Genomic DNA, 20,988 nt, shown 5'->3' with positions numbered 1-20,988 from the left:
TGTCCATTTTCAAAATCATTATCTTAAAGCTTTTGTAATGTTCTCTTATCTTTTTAATTCCTGATGCATCCCATTTTGCATTCCTAACACTGCTTTTTTTGGTGACTTCTTTGCTTTTGTCTTGATCAGTCTTGCCATGAGTTTGCCAATTTCATAAATCTTTTTAAAGAACTAACTTTTGTTTTTGCTGATATTTTCCGTTGTATTTTTATTTTCTACTTCATTAATTATACTCTCATCTTTATTTTCTGTGGATTTATCCCCATTCCCTTTTTTCTAAATCCTGAAATGGATACTTAATTTTCAGCCTTTCTTCTCGCTGAATGAAATCATTAAAGGCTATAAATGTCCCCATAAATTTACTAATCCCCGTTTTTATTGAAGAAAGAGCAGGTCAAAGCCTCAGTGTTTTTCATGGGCACTTGTATCTAACCAGAATTTAGTAAGATTCCTTTTGTATTCATTTTATTTATCTTTATAGTTCCCCTCTGTTTGTGGTGCATTGTACTGGGTTTCCATTTATGGTAGGGATGGAAAGTTTTCCTTATAATACATTTAAGGAAAAATATTTCAGGAAAAATGGTAAGTAAGTAATCAAACAGGTGCTGCACAAAGAGACCAAACATCCCCAAAGTGGTATGTTATATCTCAAATATGAAAAAAATTATGAGAGTGATTCATCAGTGACTATAGTTTGGGGAACTGATGGTCCAGGCAACGCCCCACCTTCTCTCGCCCACATGCACAATCTCATTGTTGTGTACAGTTGTTCAGTGACAGGGGTAATTTTTGAGCCATTAGAGAATAAGATAGGTCCTCGAGAGATGCACATACACAAATATTCCAGTGTCCAAAAAAGGAGTAATAGTTTGGAATTCTAAATTGTGGGTTAGATGTCAATTATAGAAGTGATATTCAAATTTAAAGGTTGGATTACGAGAGAGAGAGTTCAGGAGCTCTTGTTAGACAAGGATGCAGTGCTGGGTTCCTCAAGAACTGGAAAGAACCTGCGTCTGTTCTACAGTACATATTTTGTGGCTATATTTAAAGTGACATTTCAATTGCCAAAAAATTTTTTATTTAAAAGACATATTTGGATTAACTCCTATTCTCAGAATTGTTGATGAGTTAAAAATATATATACTTGTCTAGAATTTTAGAGGCGTTAATAACTTAGAACACTTATTCCAACCCTCTTGTTTTACAGATAAAGAAATTGATCCTAATACTCCACTTTATTATGCAGAACTTCTGTTAATCTAAACATTTCAAAGTGAAGAGTCCAATTTTTAAATCCATCATCATACAAAAGGCTTCCATTCTCTTGCAAATAATAATTCCTTAATTTAATTTTAATTCTTAATTTTTAATTTTAAATCTAAAATTACTCTAATTCTTGACACATGGCGATCAAAATTTCGTGATATATGATTTATAGAATAATTGGATTGGTCTGTTTCAATTAATCTCATGATGACTAGTAATGTTTTTATCATGGCAAGTTACTGGGGAAGTGTTTTTGAGGAAGAGTTTACAGTGAATTTTGGGTTATTTTCCTGGGTTTAACGAATCCAAGAATCTACAGAGTTATAAGTATAGCTTAGATTATCATCTCTTTTGTCCACAATGAAGCATCATTGGATACAGAAACAGAATCAGAAGTTAGGAGCTGGTTCTCCAGTTTCCATCCATCTCTTCCTAGCTAAGTGAGCTTAAGCTCAGTTACTTACCTTCCTGTGTCCAAATTTTTTAAACATATTAGCGATTCGACCTCTCTTGTTATGTCTACTTCAGAGAACTGTTAAAAGTGATAATGTCTAAGAGAGCACCTTGAAAATTATGAAGTACTTACAACCGTGATAGTTGTATGAACATGTAGAAAATTCGATCTCACGTGTCTCTGTAGCATATTATTGTTGTGAAAGCTTGTCATTTTTTTTCTAGTTTATTTCTTAAAGTGTTAGACAGTTGCAGGCTCCAATAGCTATTGAGAATATTACTAGGAAAATAAAGACTTTCTGATAGACACATTTTCTCTTCTTTTTCTGATGCAGATGTTTTACTTTCAAACATCAGTTATATTATGCGTAAAGTTGTAGGTTTGAATTTAAGGGTATCGATCCTGAAAAAAGGCACATCGTGTGAGGCACATACTTCACTGGGAAGAAGCCAGAGAAACAGAGGAGCGAGAAGCAATGCAAAGGGAGTGAGAACATGAAGCTAAATTAAGTAGACATGTTTTTTATTTATAGAGACTGCCATGTCTGGTTACATATGTGCGTTTGTTGGTTGTGAGGCAAGGGATAAATGCTGTGCTATTTGGCAGGGCTGTGGTGCAACCAGCAGTTTATAATTAGAACGTACTGGAGCTAAGAACCATGGCTGTCTTCCACGAGGAATTACATTTTCAGTGCATTTACTTCAAGCGCTTTTCTCTACTCCTTCCTTTACCCTTCCTTGATTTTTCTTTCAGGGCCACAGAAGTGATGCGAAGATGCAGGTGTCACCAGAGCGAGAAGAAATGCGCTGTCCAACGAGTACCGTACATCTGCTGAGATGAGGGTGAGAGACGCGGTGCCAAGAAGTTCTGCATCTTCCCCCACCGCCTTCAAAAAGAAATACAAGGGATTCTCAGAGGAAATTAACTTATTTTTACTTTTGGGAAAAGCCAAAAACCACTAGCTAATCAGTACGATTTTACCTTAAGAACTTGTGTGGGTTGTTGGATCAGAAGGCGTCACCCAAGGGGGCACCCGCTTTCAGGCTGGAGAGTCCTACTGGAAGGAAGACAAACACAGAGCCCAGCAATGCTTTCGGACGTCAGATGATGAATGGACACTGAGGGGAAAAGCAGGCTTTTCACCGGCTGGGCCGACCTGAACTTCGAGTGCACATTTAAAGGAAACACAAACAGAACACTTAGAAGAAAGAAAAATATTTTCATGGTTTTCGCAGACAAGTATTCCAGAAGTGACAATGGAGACCAAGGATAAGAGGTAAATGAGTTAATGTTTTAAATTACAACCATTTGCATTGAGATCTTAAGGCTTATTGGGTTTTCCCAAATGAAATGTAAGTAGGCAGAAGCAAATGCGAGCTCCCTAGAGGCAGAAGTGAGTGAACTGTAGACGCTTCAGTTCTAACTGGAATTGTGTATTGACATTTCAAGCCGTGGGTCGAAAGCCATTCCTTACGTGTGTCCAGATGGTTTTGGATTTTCTGTCTCCTGGTGTGGCTGTTGTAATGGACAGTTGACTGCATGTATCCTGTTTTCTCCTTCATCAAATGTATGTCTTAGTGCTTCTCACTGGCTATATGATTATTTCAAAAATATTCAATAAATAATTGTGAAGTACTTGGAGTTTTATTGAATGACCTGAGAAAGGAGAGTGAGCACTCTGCTTTTCCTTTTTAAATTATGATGATAAAAGATGGTGCTTGCTCCTTTCCTCAAATTTAGTTGCTATCTTATACGAACGTATTCTTATTTTACAAGCTTGAGGATTTATGTAAAACTATAAGATTAATGTATATTTATAATTACTCCTTAAATTTCTATGCGCTCTTCTTTGTTTCTTAAAGATATAACAAAATACACTTTCCTTGATTTCAATTCCTATGTTCAGATAGGATGTTCGTTACCTGAGATTTTAGTGCCATAGAGACGAGGTAAGTCTTCGCATCTTGTAACCTAATGGTATCAACAGACCAAAAGACTTTTCAAATTTGAAACACTGAAAAAACTCAATTATTTGTTTTTACCTTTTGAAAATTTTTATTCCTTAGAGAGAGGAAATAAGTGTAATTTTTTCAGTAGAACTTCCTCCTGGCAAACCCGGGTTAATTTTATGACTGATTGTTATTTAAATATGTGAATGTACATGGGTATTGAGAATACTTAAGAGGTTTGATTTTTATTTACCAATTGGAATCTTTGGTTATTTTCTGTTTTCTAATATTATAAGAAGTCATCTGAGATGAATTTTCTTACGATTATGATGCTAAATTGTTTTAACATGAGAGAAATATACTCATGTATCATCATACATCTTATCTCACAGTATTTCTGTGGATTTTTCCTTTTTACCTTGTAAAGTGCTTCCATACAGTACTTTCCCATTAGTTTTGAAAGTAGATGTCTTTGCAAATTAAAGGTGAACTCATTTTCATTCAACTTCCCAGTTGACTGATTTGTTAGAAATAGTTTTATTTATAAATTTATTTTAAAGAGCAGTGATTATATAGAATCGTCGATGCTGTCACTAAGTATAAGTTTTCAACAATCAGGATTGAATTGAGGCATCCAACAGATGCTGAAAAAAACAAAAGATTAGATTGGCTTTGCAATCACTAGGTGATAAATTCTGTTTATAGTTAGGAAAAGTATATTAACTTCGAGTGTATCTTTGCCAATTATATAGAGTTTGGGTATTTTAGAATTTCCTCAGAACTTACTTGCTTATTTACTTAACACTTATTTGCTTATTTACTTAAACTTAAAATGTGAGTGGCTGGATATAGCAACATTTATGAACACGTACAGTCCATGGGTTGAGAGTCAAAGCATCAATCTTAAGATGATTTTTATAAACACACTTTTATTAAGACAGTCAAAACCTGTCTTATTAAGACCACAAATATGTAAAGTTTGATTGGTCTCCTTTTCCCTGGGGCAACATAATAACTTTTCAAGCTGAGAAGGATCCAGTCTTGGCTCCTTGAGCTCCGGGTTGTGTGGCGAGTTCTCAGGGGCGCGTGTGTGGGTGGCGGAGGCTTGCTTGGAGTCCCAGCATCAGCGCGCAGGCTCTTTCTGGGATACTGGGTTTATGTAAATATTTTGGGAAAAGAAGTTAAATTAGCTATCTGATAAGCAATATCAAATGTTATGCTAAAATAAAAGCAGATATATTATTGAATATACCATCTAAATATTTAAGCTAAAAGTTGAGACTTAATCACACTTGTTGAAGGCCACTTTGGGACTGGTTCCCTCTCCACGGCCATCAGGAAGACCCTGCAGCATCAGCAGATTCTGGGATATGGAGAGGTGGACCAGATTTGGGGAAACTATCCCCTAGGATGCTGAGGAAACAGTTGTAGTTACAGTGTGCTGAGGAGATTGGCATATTTGGGATTGATTCAGGCTCGTGGCAGTGCCTAAGAGATCCTCTCGTGAGTCTCATTTGATAGATGAGAAAACTGAAGTTATATCACTTGCTCAAACTCATAGGGTTGGTTAAAGATAAAATTATTCTGACACTTGTTAAAATGGTTAAGAAGATTTTATCCAGGACTGTTGCAACAGGCATCAAGACCATTGCAACTCCAAATACAGCAAAGACAGCTGGGGATTTATAGCCAGTGAGCAGAGTGAGGGGATCAAGCGATGGAAAATTAATAAGAGGAGACATCAAGGGCAGAGGGATTTCTGCTAAACTGACTTGATAGGATTCTTACTGAAGGCAGGCTGGGGTGATGTGGTATCGAGTGTGGGGGATGAAGAATTGATTAGATATTGAGGGTGATCAGATATTGAGGGTAGGCAGATTCTTGCTAAACTGATTTAGCAGAATTCTTGCTAAAACTGGGCTAGGCAGGTCAAAGACAGAGCCAAGAACAAGGCCCAGTGGAAAAGAGGGCTCAGGAGCCTTCTGCTGTTTGTCAAGGAGAGAGCCTTTGTCACGTTCAGGCCCCGACGTGACTGGACCCACCTCTCTTGTCTTCCTCCAGGGTCCGCCCAACGTGTCTGGCTCCACATCTAACCCGGGCTCGCAGCCCTTTCACTCAGGAGTCTCCCAACAAACCTTGCCCTTAAAATCATTCATTTGATTGACATGTGTTGAGCATTTATTATGTGACAGGTACTTGGGATACATCAGGGAATGAAATTTATATAGATACTGACTTTTGTGAATTTTACATTCTTGCAAGGGAAGACAGAAAACCGACAATAAATCTAATAAATAGTTAAATTATATGGCACCTTATATGATGGAATGAAAGGAACGGTAGGCAGGGAAAAGGAGTGGGAGTCAATGAGGTTATGTAGGAACATGTGTCACAATTTTAAAAAGGATGGTTGGGACAGACCTCATGGAAAAGTGAAATTTGAGCAAACACCTGAAGGAGCTAATGGAATTAATCATAAGCTATTTAGGGGAAGAATGTTCCACACAGAGGAACCTGTGCAAAGCCCCTCGGTGGGAGCTGCCTGGCATGTTCCAAGAAAAAGGAGGAGGCTGGCATGCTGGAGTGAAGTGAGTGAGGGCAAGGGAGGTAGAAGATGTCAGAGGTAACTGGGTATCACATCATTGTGAAGGAAATGGGGACTTGTTGTAGGGTTTTAAGGAGTGACATGACTTACAGTTTTAAAGAATCCCTCTAGCTGTTGTGTAGAGGGCCCAGGATAGAAGTGGGGAAACCCGTTATGGTTTGTTGTAACAACCCAGGTGAGAGATGATGGCAGTTCGGGCCAGGATGGTAGGGTGTTGGAGGAACTTACCTGATGGCTCTATGGGGGTTCATGTGTCAATCTCCTCAGGAGGCTATGAGAAGATCCTTACCATCTGGCGGTGTCAAAATGTTGAATATGTTTAAGATGAATATCAACAACCTGATTATGATGGGTGTGCATCATTTTTCCAACAACAGTCAATTCCCCAATTCTCTGATACCGACTACGTGTCTAATAATTCAATTCAATTCTAACACTAATGACCCACTGTTGGAAGAAACCCCACAGGTTAAGGGCTCAGTCCTGCCATACTGCCCCCACTTCATGTGCCAGCTGCAAATGAGATCCCCAGGGTACCCCAACAACAAATTCGGGGATTCCCACAACTCTCTTCCCTCAGGTTCAGTAATTCTCTAGAAAGACTCAGAACTCAGAAAGCACTTTACTTACAATTGTAGTTTATCATAAAGGCTATGACTCAAGAATAGACAAATGGAAGAGATGCACAGGGCAGGATTTGAGGGCAAGGGGTGCGCAGAACTTCCATACTCTCTCTGGGTGCACCACCCTCCCAGCACCTCGATGTATTCACCAACCTGGAAGCTCCCTTAGCCTCATTGTTTCAGAGTTTTTATGGGAGTTTCATTATGTAGGCATGGTTAAATCATTGGTCATTGGTGACTGAACTCCATCTATAGTCCCTCTCCCCTCCCAGGAGGTCAGGGAATGAGGCTGAAAGTTCTAACCCTCTAATCACATGGTTGGTTCCTCTGATGACCAACCCCTATCCTGAGGCTATCTGGGGGCCTTGACCTGAGTTATCTCGTTAGCATACGGAAGACACTCCTAGCACTCAGGGAATTCTAAGAGTTTTAGGAGTTCCGTGCCAGGACCCAGAGACAAAGACCAAATATATTATTTTTACTATACCACAATGGGAGTAACAAAAATTCAGATGGGAGAGCAGAGTCCAGCCTAAGATCACAGGCAAATGGGCTGAGTCCAAGTGTATGAAAACTAAGCCCCGACAGGGAAGAGCAGGTGGGCAGTAGAGGGCCAAGAAAATTCACCAGCCTTGTACTTCTGATGAGAGACAGGAGTAGATTCAGGCTTGGAGCCATGGATCTAGTGGCAGTAGCCCAGAAATAGAGCCAGAGATATAGGGGCCAAAGAAAGAACAAGTGGATTAGCGGTTATTCCATACCTCCCAGGTTTCAGTAGTTCACGAGCAAAATGAGGTCAGTTAATATTTATGCCCATATCTCCATGGCTCCAAACATTCACCTGCTTGACAAGACCTTAACCCTCACGCTCCTCGTCTGCTTGAATTCTTCTCTGGCTATTTCTGGGCGACCTCAGGGTGGTGTGACCTCTCATATGGGGTCAGGACCGAATTTGCTCATGTTCTTTCCGCTTGAGCCTCTTGGTCAAGGGCACTTGTCACAGCATCTGCAGCTGTTGCCACTGTAAGACGTTATCCCCTGCACCCAACCAACCCCTTGAACCCAAAGTGACTCTGCAGCCTATTAATGGGGTGCTGAGGGGAGATGAGTGGCTTCTCCTCAAGCCCGTGCTGAGACTGTTTTCTAGGAGGGAAGCAGTGCTGCATGGACTTGGTCCTATCCAGTAGTTCATGAACACTGTGCCTTGACCTTCTGTCCCACAGGCTCAAAACCAGTCCCTTATGTGTGGCTAGTGAGGGGAGGATGGGTCCTGTCCTGCCCCGTCTATGTCTTCTCTCTCTCTCTTTTCCTTAGAGACCTCTACATCCAAACAAAACAAACACTCAACAAATATCCTCCCAGCTCCTTTAAGAGAAAACAAATTGTGTAATGGAAACAGCTAGACTTTTGAGCCAGACATACTTGGTTTTGTTGACCTTAAAGAAATAGACAGCCAGTTATTTCTCCAGCAACAATGGGTTTATTCGGGATCAGCAAAAAATTGCCATTTGGGGTCTGCAACCATGACGAGCCACGTGCAAGTCCCCCACAGCAAGGGAGGAGAAACTCTTACAGAGGGTAAGAGGAAGTTGAGAGGACTATTGTAAACAAAGTGTTGGATGTGTAGTGGCCTTTCATTTCTTTTCTTTTATTGAGGTCACATTGGTTTATACCATTATGTAAATTTCATGTGTGCATCATCATATTTCTGCTTCTGTATAGAATGCATCATGTAGTGTCTTTTCATTGGCTGAGCTTCTTGCCAGTAGGAAGAGGAAGTCTTTCTCCTTCCTGTTGGGCTCTGTATTGGCACAGGGTGTGAGCGCTCCCCTTTTTGGCCTCCTGATTCCAATCTAATGAGGTTTCTGTTTATTAATTTGACAGTTTGAATCTCAGCTTTGCCATTCACTAATCATGTGGCCTTGAATAAGTTACTTTTTTCTTAATATGGGAAAATAATGCCTACAGTAATGTTAGATTAGAGATCATGAATGTAAAACACTTAACATAGTGTCGGACGTGGTGCCCAAGAAAAGGTAACCATTGTTATTATTACTTCATCCTCCAGAACTAATACAGTCTTGCTGTCCTTTAATGGCTTCCATTCCCACACTCCAGAGTATCTGTCCTCACACAGGTGTAACAGGAAAGGTGCTGCCCACCACCATCCCAGCCTGATGAGCAGTTGCAAACCAGTCTGTCGTATCCCTCTTGCTTGGTTGGGGGAATTTTCCTTCTGGCCGCTATCATCCCCTCAGTGTGTCCACATATGCCATGATCTGCTTGGGGGAGGGGCTTATTTACAAGATGCAAAGAGAGTGCCTGGGAAGAATCCTGTTGAACACCACTTAGTATCTTTAGAGAAGAATCATCAGAAGGCAACAGGATGACTCCTGACAATTGGCGTCCTCATCCAGTGGTAATGAAAAGACAGTGTGGACTCCCCGCAGGTCCCGGCGTGGGCTTCAGCAGTGGGTCCGTTTCACTGGTTCCCGGGAGAGGGAAAACAGCCCTCATGGATGATTCTCAGCCCTTCTGTGGAAGATTTGCGGCCGTGTGTCTGGTCTGCAACCGATGACTCAGCGCAGTGCTGTCAGCTTCAGAGGGCTGAGAAACCCATCTGCAGGGTGCAAGGGAAGAATTTTGGTGAGGGAAGGAGGCAAAAAACACACTGAGGAATGCTTTCTATTTAAGCCACGCCTAGTTGTTGGTGCTTTTTAAGGTCTTTAAAATGGAATAACTAACACTTTCCTATTTATGATCTTTCTTATGGGTTGTCATATATTACAAAATGGTAGTTTTTAAGTACATTGTTCTCAAAATTAAGAAGGATTTTTAAGTTTAAGGAACAAATGAAGTTACAAGTGCGTGGTAAGGAAGCGCCTTCTAGAGCAGTGCTGCCCGTTGAGAGTCTTTTGCCTCAGAGATTCTCCTCAGAAGCTGTGTCACCAGAATTCAAACCACCACCCTACACAAATGGATGGCACTTCCACAGATAAATGCTTTAACATCAGCCATATATTAAGACCAAAAAGACATGTTTAGAGTGATCAGAGGGAGAAGCTGATCTTTGAGGGATCTTCTAGTTCCTGAGTGAAGAAGCTCTTAGAACAGTAAGTGATCTGTACATGCCAACAACATTGACTAAAAAAAAATTCTCCAGATTCTGCACAAATGCCACTCGTTCCTTCGTCATTTGATCTTCCACAGTCTGAATCGCGACTGCCCTTTGGCCCTGTTGCTTTTTTCACCATTACTTTTCCCCAACTTATGTATAGTGAAGGAGGGTGCCTCTTCCCAAGTTTTGAAAACCTGTTTCGGAGTTTGTGATGAAAGGCTAGATCAACTCACAACTTTATCTAATGCCAGTTTATTAATATCTGGCCATTAAGAGAATTAATAAAGAAAAAAAGAAAAGTTAAGGACCCACCTCTGTTCTCCTAATTCTTCTTTTTTTCTTTTTTTCTAAAGATTGGCACCTGAGCTAACAAGTGTTGCCAATATATTTTTTTTCTGCCCAAATTCCCCCACTTCATAGTTGTATATTTTAGTTGTAGGTCCTTCTAGTTGTAGCATGTGGGATGCTGCCTCAGTGTGACCTGATGAGTGGTGCCATGTCTGTGCCCAGGATCCGAAATGGCGAAACCCTGGGCCACTGAAGTGGAGTGCGTGAACTTAAACACTCGGCCCTGGGAGAGGCCCCTCCTACTTCTTAATTTGTACAAAGGTGGCAATAGTGAGCGGTTGTAAGAAGCCAAATATGTGAAGACCACAGCGTTCTCACAGCTGTCAGCGAACAACGAGGAACATAGAATGACATATGAGAGTTTGTAGTCAAGTAGGGGGTTTCAATAGTGTATAAATAAAGGAAATTCATTTCTTATTTTATCACTCATAAGTGGAAGTTAAGTGCTGAAGATGTTCAGGAAGAGACGTCTCTTCTCGTTGGCTTGACTAGGGAAACTTTCTGCTCTTCTGACTGGGCATTGATTGATGGATGGAATCTCAGCAGTGTTATTAGGTTCTTCTCATCTCTGATGTGTTTTTCTTTTCTTTTGAGGAAGATGAGCCCTGAGCTAACATCTGCTGCCAATCCTTCTCTTTTTTTTTTTCACTGAGGAAGACTGGCCCTGAGCTAACATCCATGCCCATTTTCCTCTACGCCTGCCACAGCATGGCTTGCCAAGCAGTGCCATGTCCACACCTGGGATCTGAACCAGTGAATACCAGCTGCCAAGTGGAACGTGCAAACTTAACTGCTGCGCCACCAGGCCGGCCCTCTGATGTGTTTTATAACTATCTCCTGAAATGTGGAAGTGTTCCCAACGCGCCATTCATGCTCTTAACAACTTAAGTATAAGATCAGTGCTTTCTTGTTATGTGATCTGAGTCTGAAGTTCTTGCTTCTCACCAACTCTCCAGAGAGAGACCTTGTAATTTCCCTGCTTGCGTGTCTCAGTCCTTATTCCATTCCCTAGCACTTACTCTGTTCTGTGCCAGGCACTGGGGGTGTGCAGAAGGGATCCTGAGACCTGTTCTGTTCTTAAGAGGTTCCCAGTCTCCGGATAGGGTCATCGCCCCGTAAATCCATGGGTTATGAAGTGCGGAAAGATGGATATACATCTTCCACACATGGGACAGATGGATATACAGAGTATTATAAGAAAATAAGAGGGGCCGGCCTCATGGCGGAGTGGTTAAGTTCGCGTGCTCTGCTGCGGCGGCCCAGGGTTTCACCGGTTCGGATCCTGGGTGCGGACATGGCACCGCTCGTCAGGCCGTGTTGAGGCGGCGTCCCACATGCCACAACTAGAAGGACCCACAACTAAAATATACAACTATGTACCAGGGGGATTTGGGGAGATAAAGCAGAAAGAAAAAACACGATTGGGAGCAGTTGTTAGCTCAGGTACCAATCTTTAAAAAAAAAAAAAGAAAATAAGAAAGGACACATAAACCTTATTTATTATGGACTCATTCCCAGTTTTCCTTAAACAGTATTGGGTAGAGAGGGAAAGTTTCAGAATTGCAGTGACATCTGAGCTGGGCCATCAAGGATGTGTAAAGAGTTTAACAGGTAGGGAGGAGGCAGATGTGTAGGAGGAAACAAAATGCGCAGAGAAATTTGCAAAAAAGTGCAAAGACATGAATACGCCTGCAGAGCTCCAGAGGGATGTTCTGGAAAGTGCGGCAGGGACAAGGCTGCAAAGGTGAGCCTGACTTTGAAGTGTTGGGACTTTATCATGTGGGTAATCAGAAGGACTGCATATCGTGACAGGGAGAGGGTTAGTCAGACTCCATTACGGAGTAACTCAGTGGCGACACGAAAGATTGATTGGGTGGGAAAGGGTTTGGGGAAGTGATACTGGCTGGGACCCAGACCTAGTGGTCTGAGTAAGACAAGGTGAGGACTTGAACCAATATGAACAAGCAGAGGGAATGGATTCAAAAGATATTTAGCACAGTGGAGCCCTTAGACAGGGTGGCTGACTGGATGCGTAAGTGGACAGTTTGTGGAGAGTAACCATTTCTTTCTTGGGATATTTGTTTTGTATTATAATATCTTCAGTTTATTTAATCACAATGGAAAATATTTAGAAAACAGGAAACTGACCAAAGGCTTAAAAGACAAATACACATATAGTTTTAATTACCAATGAAATTAAGAATGTTTTCTGAACTATATTCAATTGCCCTAGTTTTCTAATCGATGAGTTTCTGATATGAATTGCTTAGCATTATATTTACAAGGATTACAGAAATAGTGAACAATCATACAATTTGTTTAGATTTAGGTTTTGGTGAATTCTGAAAAAAAAGTACATTTGAATATTATTATATGCTTTCCGTATTTAAAAATTTAGCTCTTGGTGCTTCAAAAATGTTCATTTTTATAAGCAGTGAGTAAATAGAAGACATCTTCCTTTTCCATTTTATAACTATCTAATTTATCCAATGAAATCCCATCAAGAGAAATTTGAAATAGGTTGAGAAATGAGCAAAATGTAGAATTTTAACAGGTGAAGCTTCTATTCAATTGTAGTGCTCATGTAAAATCCAGTTGTTTTCTTTTTTGGATTCATTCCCAATTTTCCTTAAAAAGTCCTTTGACCCGTTTCTAACTTGCGATTTGTTTGTGTACCCTCCAGTAGAGGTTGTCTGCCAACTACTGTAATTGTTTTGCGTGACAGCAAATGCGCGCACATTTATAAACCCTTCCGTGTGAGGAAGACTGCTCCTCTTTTAAAATAAAGCAAAGAAAAAAATAGAGCATTATTTTTCACAACCTCACAGATCCGTAATTTTGTGGACGTGGTTTCTACAATTCATAGTTGAGTTATCGTGGGACTGGCTCTGCACAGAGGTGAAACAAAGATCGCCCATTAAACTGCTCAGTGACAATATTACTCCAAGTCCAGATGCTTAGAAATGGGCTGCATAGGAACATGTTTTTTATTGTGAAATATCTTGAATGAATATAAGCAAGAAATGTTAAAAATAAAATAAGATAAAAATAAATGATTCTCAAATGCTTCTGACCAGAGGATGTTAGTTTGATCAAATTGTGGCCTAGGGATTCAATCTGAGACACCATGTCAAATCTGAATAAAGGGGAGTGTAGTTTTAAACAAGTAACTCAGTTGGTTATAAAATAGAAGTAGTTAATCGTAAAATCTCCCCCTTTTTGGCTGACTGTCTATATCTCTATTCGGTAATTCATACTGTCTATTTACCACCTTGATTTAGAAGTGTTTTCCAGCGTGTGTGTGAGGGCTTTTGTGCTGCCTACATCTAGCCAGACTATGCAGTTGCCACATGCTTGAAAATACAAGATTGTGATTAGCCCTTAGGAGACAACTCAGGACACTGTTGTCCCTAAGGCATGCTGACTGTGCATGATTTTTAGAATCTCAAGCAAAGTATTTCCTCTTTACTTCAATATCGGAGAGCAACAAGAATAAGGGAAATCGAGTAGAGACCTGGGTTCCAATCTGGACACTTGTATTTGTAAGGAAAACTTCGAGAAATTCTTTATCGTCTCTGGGTCCTGAATCCTGGCTTAATTGTGGATGATAATGTCTCCTTTGTAGGTTTATCCGGGAATTAAATATGATAGTGGATGTGAAGGATTTGACCTGTAGTTGGTGATAAATAATACAAATGAGCATTATTTTAACTGTTGGAATATATCTTTATAGTGAACTCCAAATTTATCTGTCTCTAGAGACACAGAATTTTCATACATGAAAAGCATTCCTCTATTTGATTAGTATAATGTGTCCCCTGGCGTCATTTTTTCCCCAGGATAAACATCTCTAGTTCCATCAATAACAACTGCATATGGGGATATGGGCGGTGATTAAAAACCCAAGTTTTGGGTTCATTCCAAGTGAGGTTAGATTTTGGCCCTGTATGTGGTCTTGGGCAGTTGGAACCTTTCTCAATCTCTCCTTCATCATCTATAAAATAGGAATAGAAATGCCTCATAGGATTTTAGTGAAGATTAAATAAGAAGTGTTTGGTGCCTGGTAAGGCTTAATTAACGGCAGGTGTTATTATTAGGCATGGTTTTGAGTTTCTCACCATCCCAATTGCTGCTTAAAATGAACAACTGTCTTTGTGATATGATTTCAGAGGCAGTTGGGTGACTAAACTTCCCAAAATATGAACCCCATTCCCCAAACAGCAGTAGAAATTAAAATACAAATATACTTGGGAGAGCGGTATTAGCTGTGGCCTTCCTTCGTGAAGAAGCAAGCAGTGATCAAAGGAGGGCGCGATGGCCGCTGAGAGTGGTATGTGCTGTGACAGCCACCCTGTCTTCATTGTCCTTTCTAAGGAAGGTCTAAAGAGGTAGAAAGAAAGATAAATTCTATTTGTAAACACACACAGACACATGAAAATGCACAAGAAGGGAATACCAGGGCCAATTTGGAATGAGACCTTCCTCGTGAGCAGGAAGGATGAGGAGGAACTGAAGTGTGGCCTACATGGGTAGTAGAACCAACCACAACGTGCTAGATCTGGCTGGATGCCGAACCCTGTGTATGCTTGGGAATAAAGATCACGAGGGAAGAAAAGAGAAAAACAGATTTCACTCCAGATATAAAATCAATCAAAAGTACAGTCTCTTTCCTGACTGGGACATGAAGCCATTGTGCTGGTCCTGGAGAGCACTGTTAATGGGAGACAGTCTCCTGGCATTGGTAGCAACTGATGACTCAAGTAGGTTTCCTTTATTTTAGCACTTTCTCTTTTATGATAAAATCATGTTTACTATGTTTGTGTATCGTTCTGTTCTCGAGCTCCTTACGGGCAGAGGGCTTGTTAATATTACCATTATTTGTGATTTCTGAGCACCTGGCAGAGTGCCTGCAGATAGAATGTGCACAGTTGATATGTACTGAACTCAACAGAGCTGAGGAAGTGGTGGAGAGAAGGGTAGGGCACATCCTGAGGGGGTGAAGTGGAGATGAGGTTTAAGAGTACCCAAGATGCTTTGCCTTCTTCACATTTTTTTCTGGCATTGCCCTTTACTATTCAGATGTCAAAGCAAGAGAGAAGGGTGAAGGAAGAGGCTGAGGGTGAGAAGAAGAGTATGGAGGCTGCCATCTTGAATTCCTGCCTGGTTGCTGTTCCCATGAGGTGATGCGCCTCCTTTATCATGATACCAGTGCCCAGCGCTAGTGGGTGCTACACATTTTTGCTCTATGAATAAAGGAGCATCTTCCAGGTCAGTGACAGCCCCATGTCACCTGACAATAACCCTGGGAGGAAGGTGTTATTAGTCTAGTTCTACAGGTGAGAGAGTAAGCTCTGAGCAGTGACAATCCTCCCTCTGGCAGATGTAAGAGCTGGGGGGCGGGGATCATACCCTCAATTGACTACCACTCAAAGGGCAGAGGATGGAGGACAGGAAGTGAAGGACAGCAACTCAGGAAAAGAAAGAAGGGAAATTAACTGACTGGAAGAATAACAATAGCTGGAAGAAACAGAAAAAAGGAAGTATATTACAGTGTATTATGGTATTTGTTGCTCATAGTATTTCCTTTTTTATGCTCAATTTAATCAGTTTTATGATGGAATGTTTTATAGATTATATCATAAGTTTCCTACTATTGTGTCTAGGAGGTGAGAGTGGGTGCCTCTGGGATGCGGAAGCCAGGAGAAGGGAAGGGATGGGGCATGGCTGCAGCTGTCTGTTACTGAGCGTTTATTCAAACATTCTAATTATTAGCATGCAGTAAATTTATTTTAATGTACATGCTGCTATAGCCAGCTCACTCTATCTCCATATTTTCTATAAAGTATTTCAAGAGAGAATGTTTAATGAAAGTTCATCACAAATGGAAGAGGAATTCAGAAACCACATGTGGTTTTATTATTCCCCGAAATGGCTGATACAGCTTGAGATGTGTCACCTTCACAATGTCCGAGGGCCTGAGTCATTTTTTCCCTTTCCACTGCAAAATCCATTTGGATTACTCAATTGATGCAAGTAAGCATGACTACACTTAAGCCCTTACTGGTTAATTTTGCTTTGGCAAAGCTGTCTTTGAATACTCTAGGATTTTTGGCAACCAAACAACTTGCTCTCATTAAAAATAACTATAAGTTCGAAAGCATCATGTCAGGTCTGTACAATCCTATTTTCTGAAAACTTTTACAGTACTTTAGGGAACTCATAATGCCCTCTTTGGAAGTAGAAAAGGCAGGAATGTTAATTCTGAAACATGATGTCGTTTCCTAGAGCATGTTTAATGTAACTAAAAATAAAGGTTGAGCAATTGTGTCTACATTAGCACAAAGAGAAGGGAAGTTTTGTCATTTGTCTGGCTTATTGGTTATTGAATGTGGCCTGTGGGGTAAATTCTGCCTGGGCCACCAGTGTTTCTGGTTGAAGAGCTAGTCTTCCCTTAAAGGGATTACTCTGCCTAGGGTTTGAAGGCAGAGCTCGGATCTCCCATGCCCAGCCCTCAGCGAACTTAGGGAGGAGACACAGATGGGATAAGGGATCCAGGAGGTAGAGATGAGGCTCACAGCCCATGTGAAGCTTCCCGCTTCCCTGATGAAGGTTGAATCTGAAGGAGTGGACACTGAGGAAGGCTGGAGAATCCATGCAAAGACCCCTTGAGAGGGCTCGGAGAGTTAATTTGATGAGGCTGGAGCATAGTGTGGAAGGGGAGGTGGGAGGTAGGGAAAGTGAATTGGGGGGTAGCGAGAGATGAGAGGGAAAAGTAGTACTTGACTGTTCTGAGAAGAAGTTTGCATTTTATCTTGTTTATGTATGTATTTGGGAACAAAGATGTCAGCCTCCATTCTGGAAAAAGACTGAGAACATCTTAAGAAGACAGTTAAATAAATAAACCACTGGGTTTGCCAGAAAAGTCAAAGTAGCCGCATTGAAAAATTTTTGTGCCCAGAAGGATTCTACACATAGTGGTTGAGGGAAAGTCTTTGCATTCACAACAACTATGATGTTATTATTATTATTATTTTAGATATAATTCACATCCATGAAATTCACCATTTAGAAGGGTCCAATTCAGTGATGTTTAGGATATTCACCAGGATGTGCCACCATCGTCACAATTCCAGAACATTTTCATCATTCCTAGAAGAAACCCATTAGCATTCACTCCTCATTCCCCCTTCTCCCCAGCCCCTGGCAACCAGTAATCTACTTTCTGTCTCAATGGATTTGCCTACTCTGGACATTTCATACAAGTGGAAGCATATAATAGGTGGTTGTTAGTGCCTGGCCTATTTCAATTAGCATGCTGTTTTCAAGGTTCATCTATGCGGTAGCAGGAATCACTGCTCCCTAAAACTCTACATTGGGTTTGGACAGTTTTTTCCCCACGAGATGGGGGGATGTGGTAGCGGAATGGCGCCTGCAGGAGGCGCGCGAGATGGCGCAGGGTCACATGGCCTTTGGCCCGGTGACGGGACTCGTTGCTGTGTAGGGGCACATAGATCTCGGTTTAGTACTACAACCCCTGCAAGGCACTGCTAACGTGCCTCAGGAGCTTCAGAACTTCCTACCTCAGGCAAGACAGGATGGGGGCAGGAGAAGGACGAGTCTGAGATGGGAAGGAACGCTGAGGCCACCTGGGAGGATCTGGGAGGGAACAAGCAGTCAGGATGCAAAAGCTGGAGGTTTCTGGTGCAACAAAGCCGAAATCTCCAGCACGGAGTTGCATCTCTCCAGTGCATCTCTCAGAGAGAGTCATCAGAATGTCGGTTCTTAATCTTAAACCCCAGGCACAAATTCTCTGAGGGTCTCAGTGTGAGTTCTCACTCGGATTTTAAGAATCTTCACTATGGAAGTAAAATGTGCCTGTGACCTCATTCTTCCACTCTGCTAGTGGTTACTTGTCCTGGGGAGGAAGCCAAAGTGGCAGCACCGGTCCTGCTACATGACCTGTGGGTGAGGGTCAGCTGGCACTGGCAGACTGAGTGTGGGATGCCAGGACACAGGCTGCTGGAGCAAGCCAGAGAACTGCTGCCCGGAGGGCTAAAGCTTGGGCACAGCCAATGTGTAGCGGGGAACAGTCAGAGCCACACCACAGCTGTGGCTGCAGTGAGCCTGGCAGTGCTGGAGTCCTGGGGTCAGAGGCCAAGGAAACCAAGACGGCCGCAAGCGGGGAGGACTTTGGAAGCACAGATACGCAGGGCATAGCCTGCGAGTCCAGCATGCAGGCAGAGCGAGCATTCACCCATTCATGTATTCAACAGTATTTACTGAGTACCTGTGGCATGCCAGGCCCAGTCCTGTGCGGGGAAGAGGGCAGTGAATTAAACAGACAACAGAATTACACGCTCATGGAGTGAACAACAGAGTGGGCTGAGACAGATGTTGTACGAAGCAACGATTGAATACGTATTAGATAGTGATTGATGCTGTGGAGAGGGATTAAATTAAATTAAATTACTTAAGGGATATGAGAAGTGCTGGAGATGGCATTAGGAGTGCTGCTTTTTTAATAGGATGGTAGGAAGTCCTTCTGAAAAAGATGATATTTGAGTGCAGACATAAAGGAGATGAGGGAGTAGGAAATGCCATCCGGATGTAGATCATGCCAAATGGGACCAGCAGGTGCAAAGACCCTGGGGCAGGGAGCATGGTTTGGTGTTCAAGATCTGAAGGGTGCCAAGTGTGGTTGTGGTGGAATGACCTGGGGAGATGAGCAGGGACTTGGGGGACAATGAGTGAGGAGGACATGAGGCCAGGGACATAGGGGGCTTGAACACTAAGGCCCTGTGGCCTAAAGACTGACTTTTCCTCTGAGTGACACGGGAAGCTATTGTACATGACTTTTCTTCCTCAGCTCACCATTTTACATAGATTTTGCCCCTGTTTTCTGTAGTCACATCTTTCATAAGACTCTTGATGCCACCTGCAGTCTTCTGTCATGTTTTTATTCAGAGGTTGGGTCATCATTTCATTTCACATGTAGTCCTGTATTGAACTCAAAATCGTTTGTCAAAACAGTACTGTATTTGAATGGTTTTTTCCAGAAAGGCCTAGGAGAGAGAGGAGGAGATAGGATGGTGCTGCCAGAGCAGATGGGCAGTGGGAGGGAGTGGGGAGGTATGCAGATGCCCAAGAAAGCATAAAGAGGACGCTGGTGGAGAACCAACAAGCCTGACGGGAAAATGGACTCCCCATGCTCTTTCAAGGCCAAGTGCTAGAAAGCTCTAACAGAGGGGGTTTATCAAACACAGCAAGGTCAGTAATGCAGCGGGAAGGAAGAGAAGAAAGCTCTATGAGGTAGCACAGAGACGCCTGGCTTTCTGCTGGCCGAGGCAAAAGCATTATTAACGACGTCATCTGACATTCTGTTCTGCCCGGCTGTCCCGGGTCTGGGTGCTCCCTGCCACAGGCAACCTCGCACACACACCAGCCGACTTGTAGGAATATTAACAAAAATGACGTGCTTCCCCTTAAGGCCATAGCACTCACTGAGTGAATTCACAAACAAACCCACATCAAACAAGGTATTCATCAGTTTGAAGAATGCCTCAATCAGTCAAGTAGTTTAATTGACTTTGGAAGAGATGCTCCATGTAGAAATCTGTAGTGGGTAGAATATATAGGATTGTGATGTGAGAACAATCTTAATTTCAAACACTTCACGCAGACTTACGGTAATAAAGTGAGGTGAGCTAAGGAGAGAATGAACTGAGTAGCTATTTTTCTTTGTTATGGGGAAGAAATGATGTTCTGACAATGCACATCTGGGTCAGGGGTGTGTTTCGTCACTTGCCAACGTCATCCCAAAGCTTCCTTCGATATGCTTCCTCACTCAACAGATTTGGTCCTCCCCTCAGATGGCAGCCATGTAATACAGCACCCTGACACACGTCATTTTTTATTCCTTGCCCACTGTGTTTCGTCATAGGACTTATTTCCGCTTTGCATATTATATATCTGTGTATTCATTTATTTTCTGCCTCCCCATTATGAAAATGGGAGCCTCGTGGGAGCTGAGTGTTGTTCCGTTTCACGGCTATAATTCTGCATACCGTGGTGTCTGAACTTTGAATTAATGAATATATTATCTCTCTCTCGCATATATTTTTGTTGATTTACATGTCATTTGTATTCTTCTATTGGGCTCTATGAGAACACAACTTGAGTTGTTCTGATGGCTAACGTGTATCTAAGGTGGAAAAGTGCTAAAATAAAGTGCTTCCTACCCCGGTTTTGACAGTGACATTGTGTACCAAAGCATTTAGGGGACAGATCTGCCCTCATATACACAGTTGCAAAGGGCCTCAGAGCGAGTTCGGTGAGTGAGACCCCTGAGGCCGAGTACAGAGAGGGAAGAGAAGTTTGGGAGAGATTTCTTTGGAGAGAGATGTTGCCAAGTGGACAGGGTTCGAGGAGTTCACTCCTTTGCTTCAAGCCTGGTGAACCACATGAGAGCTTGAAACATGTGCTCACAGACATCCTGGGGTCCAGACCCACTTAGGCATGGGGCTCAAGCACTCCGAGGCAACAGGGGGGAGGTGGCTGTCTTAGCATTGGCCTGCGCTTCCCGAGCTTGTTGGGTAAGGGATAAAAGAGAATTTTCCATAGACCAC

At 42.0% G+C, this 20,988-nt stretch overlaps 1 protein-coding gene across 4 annotated transcripts in view; it reads left to right on the top strand.

Moving 5' to 3' along the window:
- SACS (sacsin molecular chaperone) overlaps positions 1-20,988 on the top strand; it is an 83,102-nt gene that overhangs the window by 8,911 nt on the left and 53,203 nt on the right. For 3 of the 4 annotated variants that reach the window (XM_023621385.2, XM_070240135.1, XM_070240136.1), the window contains one exon: positions 2,474-2,996. In XM_023621385.2, the coding sequence (XP_023477153.2) occupies positions 2,977-2,996 (20 nt within the window). In that variant the 5' untranslated portion in view covers positions 2,474-2,976. Of the gene's footprint in view, positions 1-2,473; positions 2,997-20,988 lie in introns of those variants that run through there. The other variant, XM_070240132.1, reaches the window with a different exon arrangement.

This window comes from Equus caballus, chromosome 17 (assembly GCF_041296265.1).
Source record: "Equus caballus isolate H_3958 breed thoroughbred chromosome 17, TB-T2T, whole genome shotgun sequence".
In the NCBI taxonomy this organism is placed as follows: domain Eukaryota; kingdom Metazoa; phylum Chordata; class Mammalia; order Perissodactyla; family Equidae; genus Equus; species Equus caballus.
This window is presented reverse-complemented; position numbering and strand designations above follow the sequence as displayed.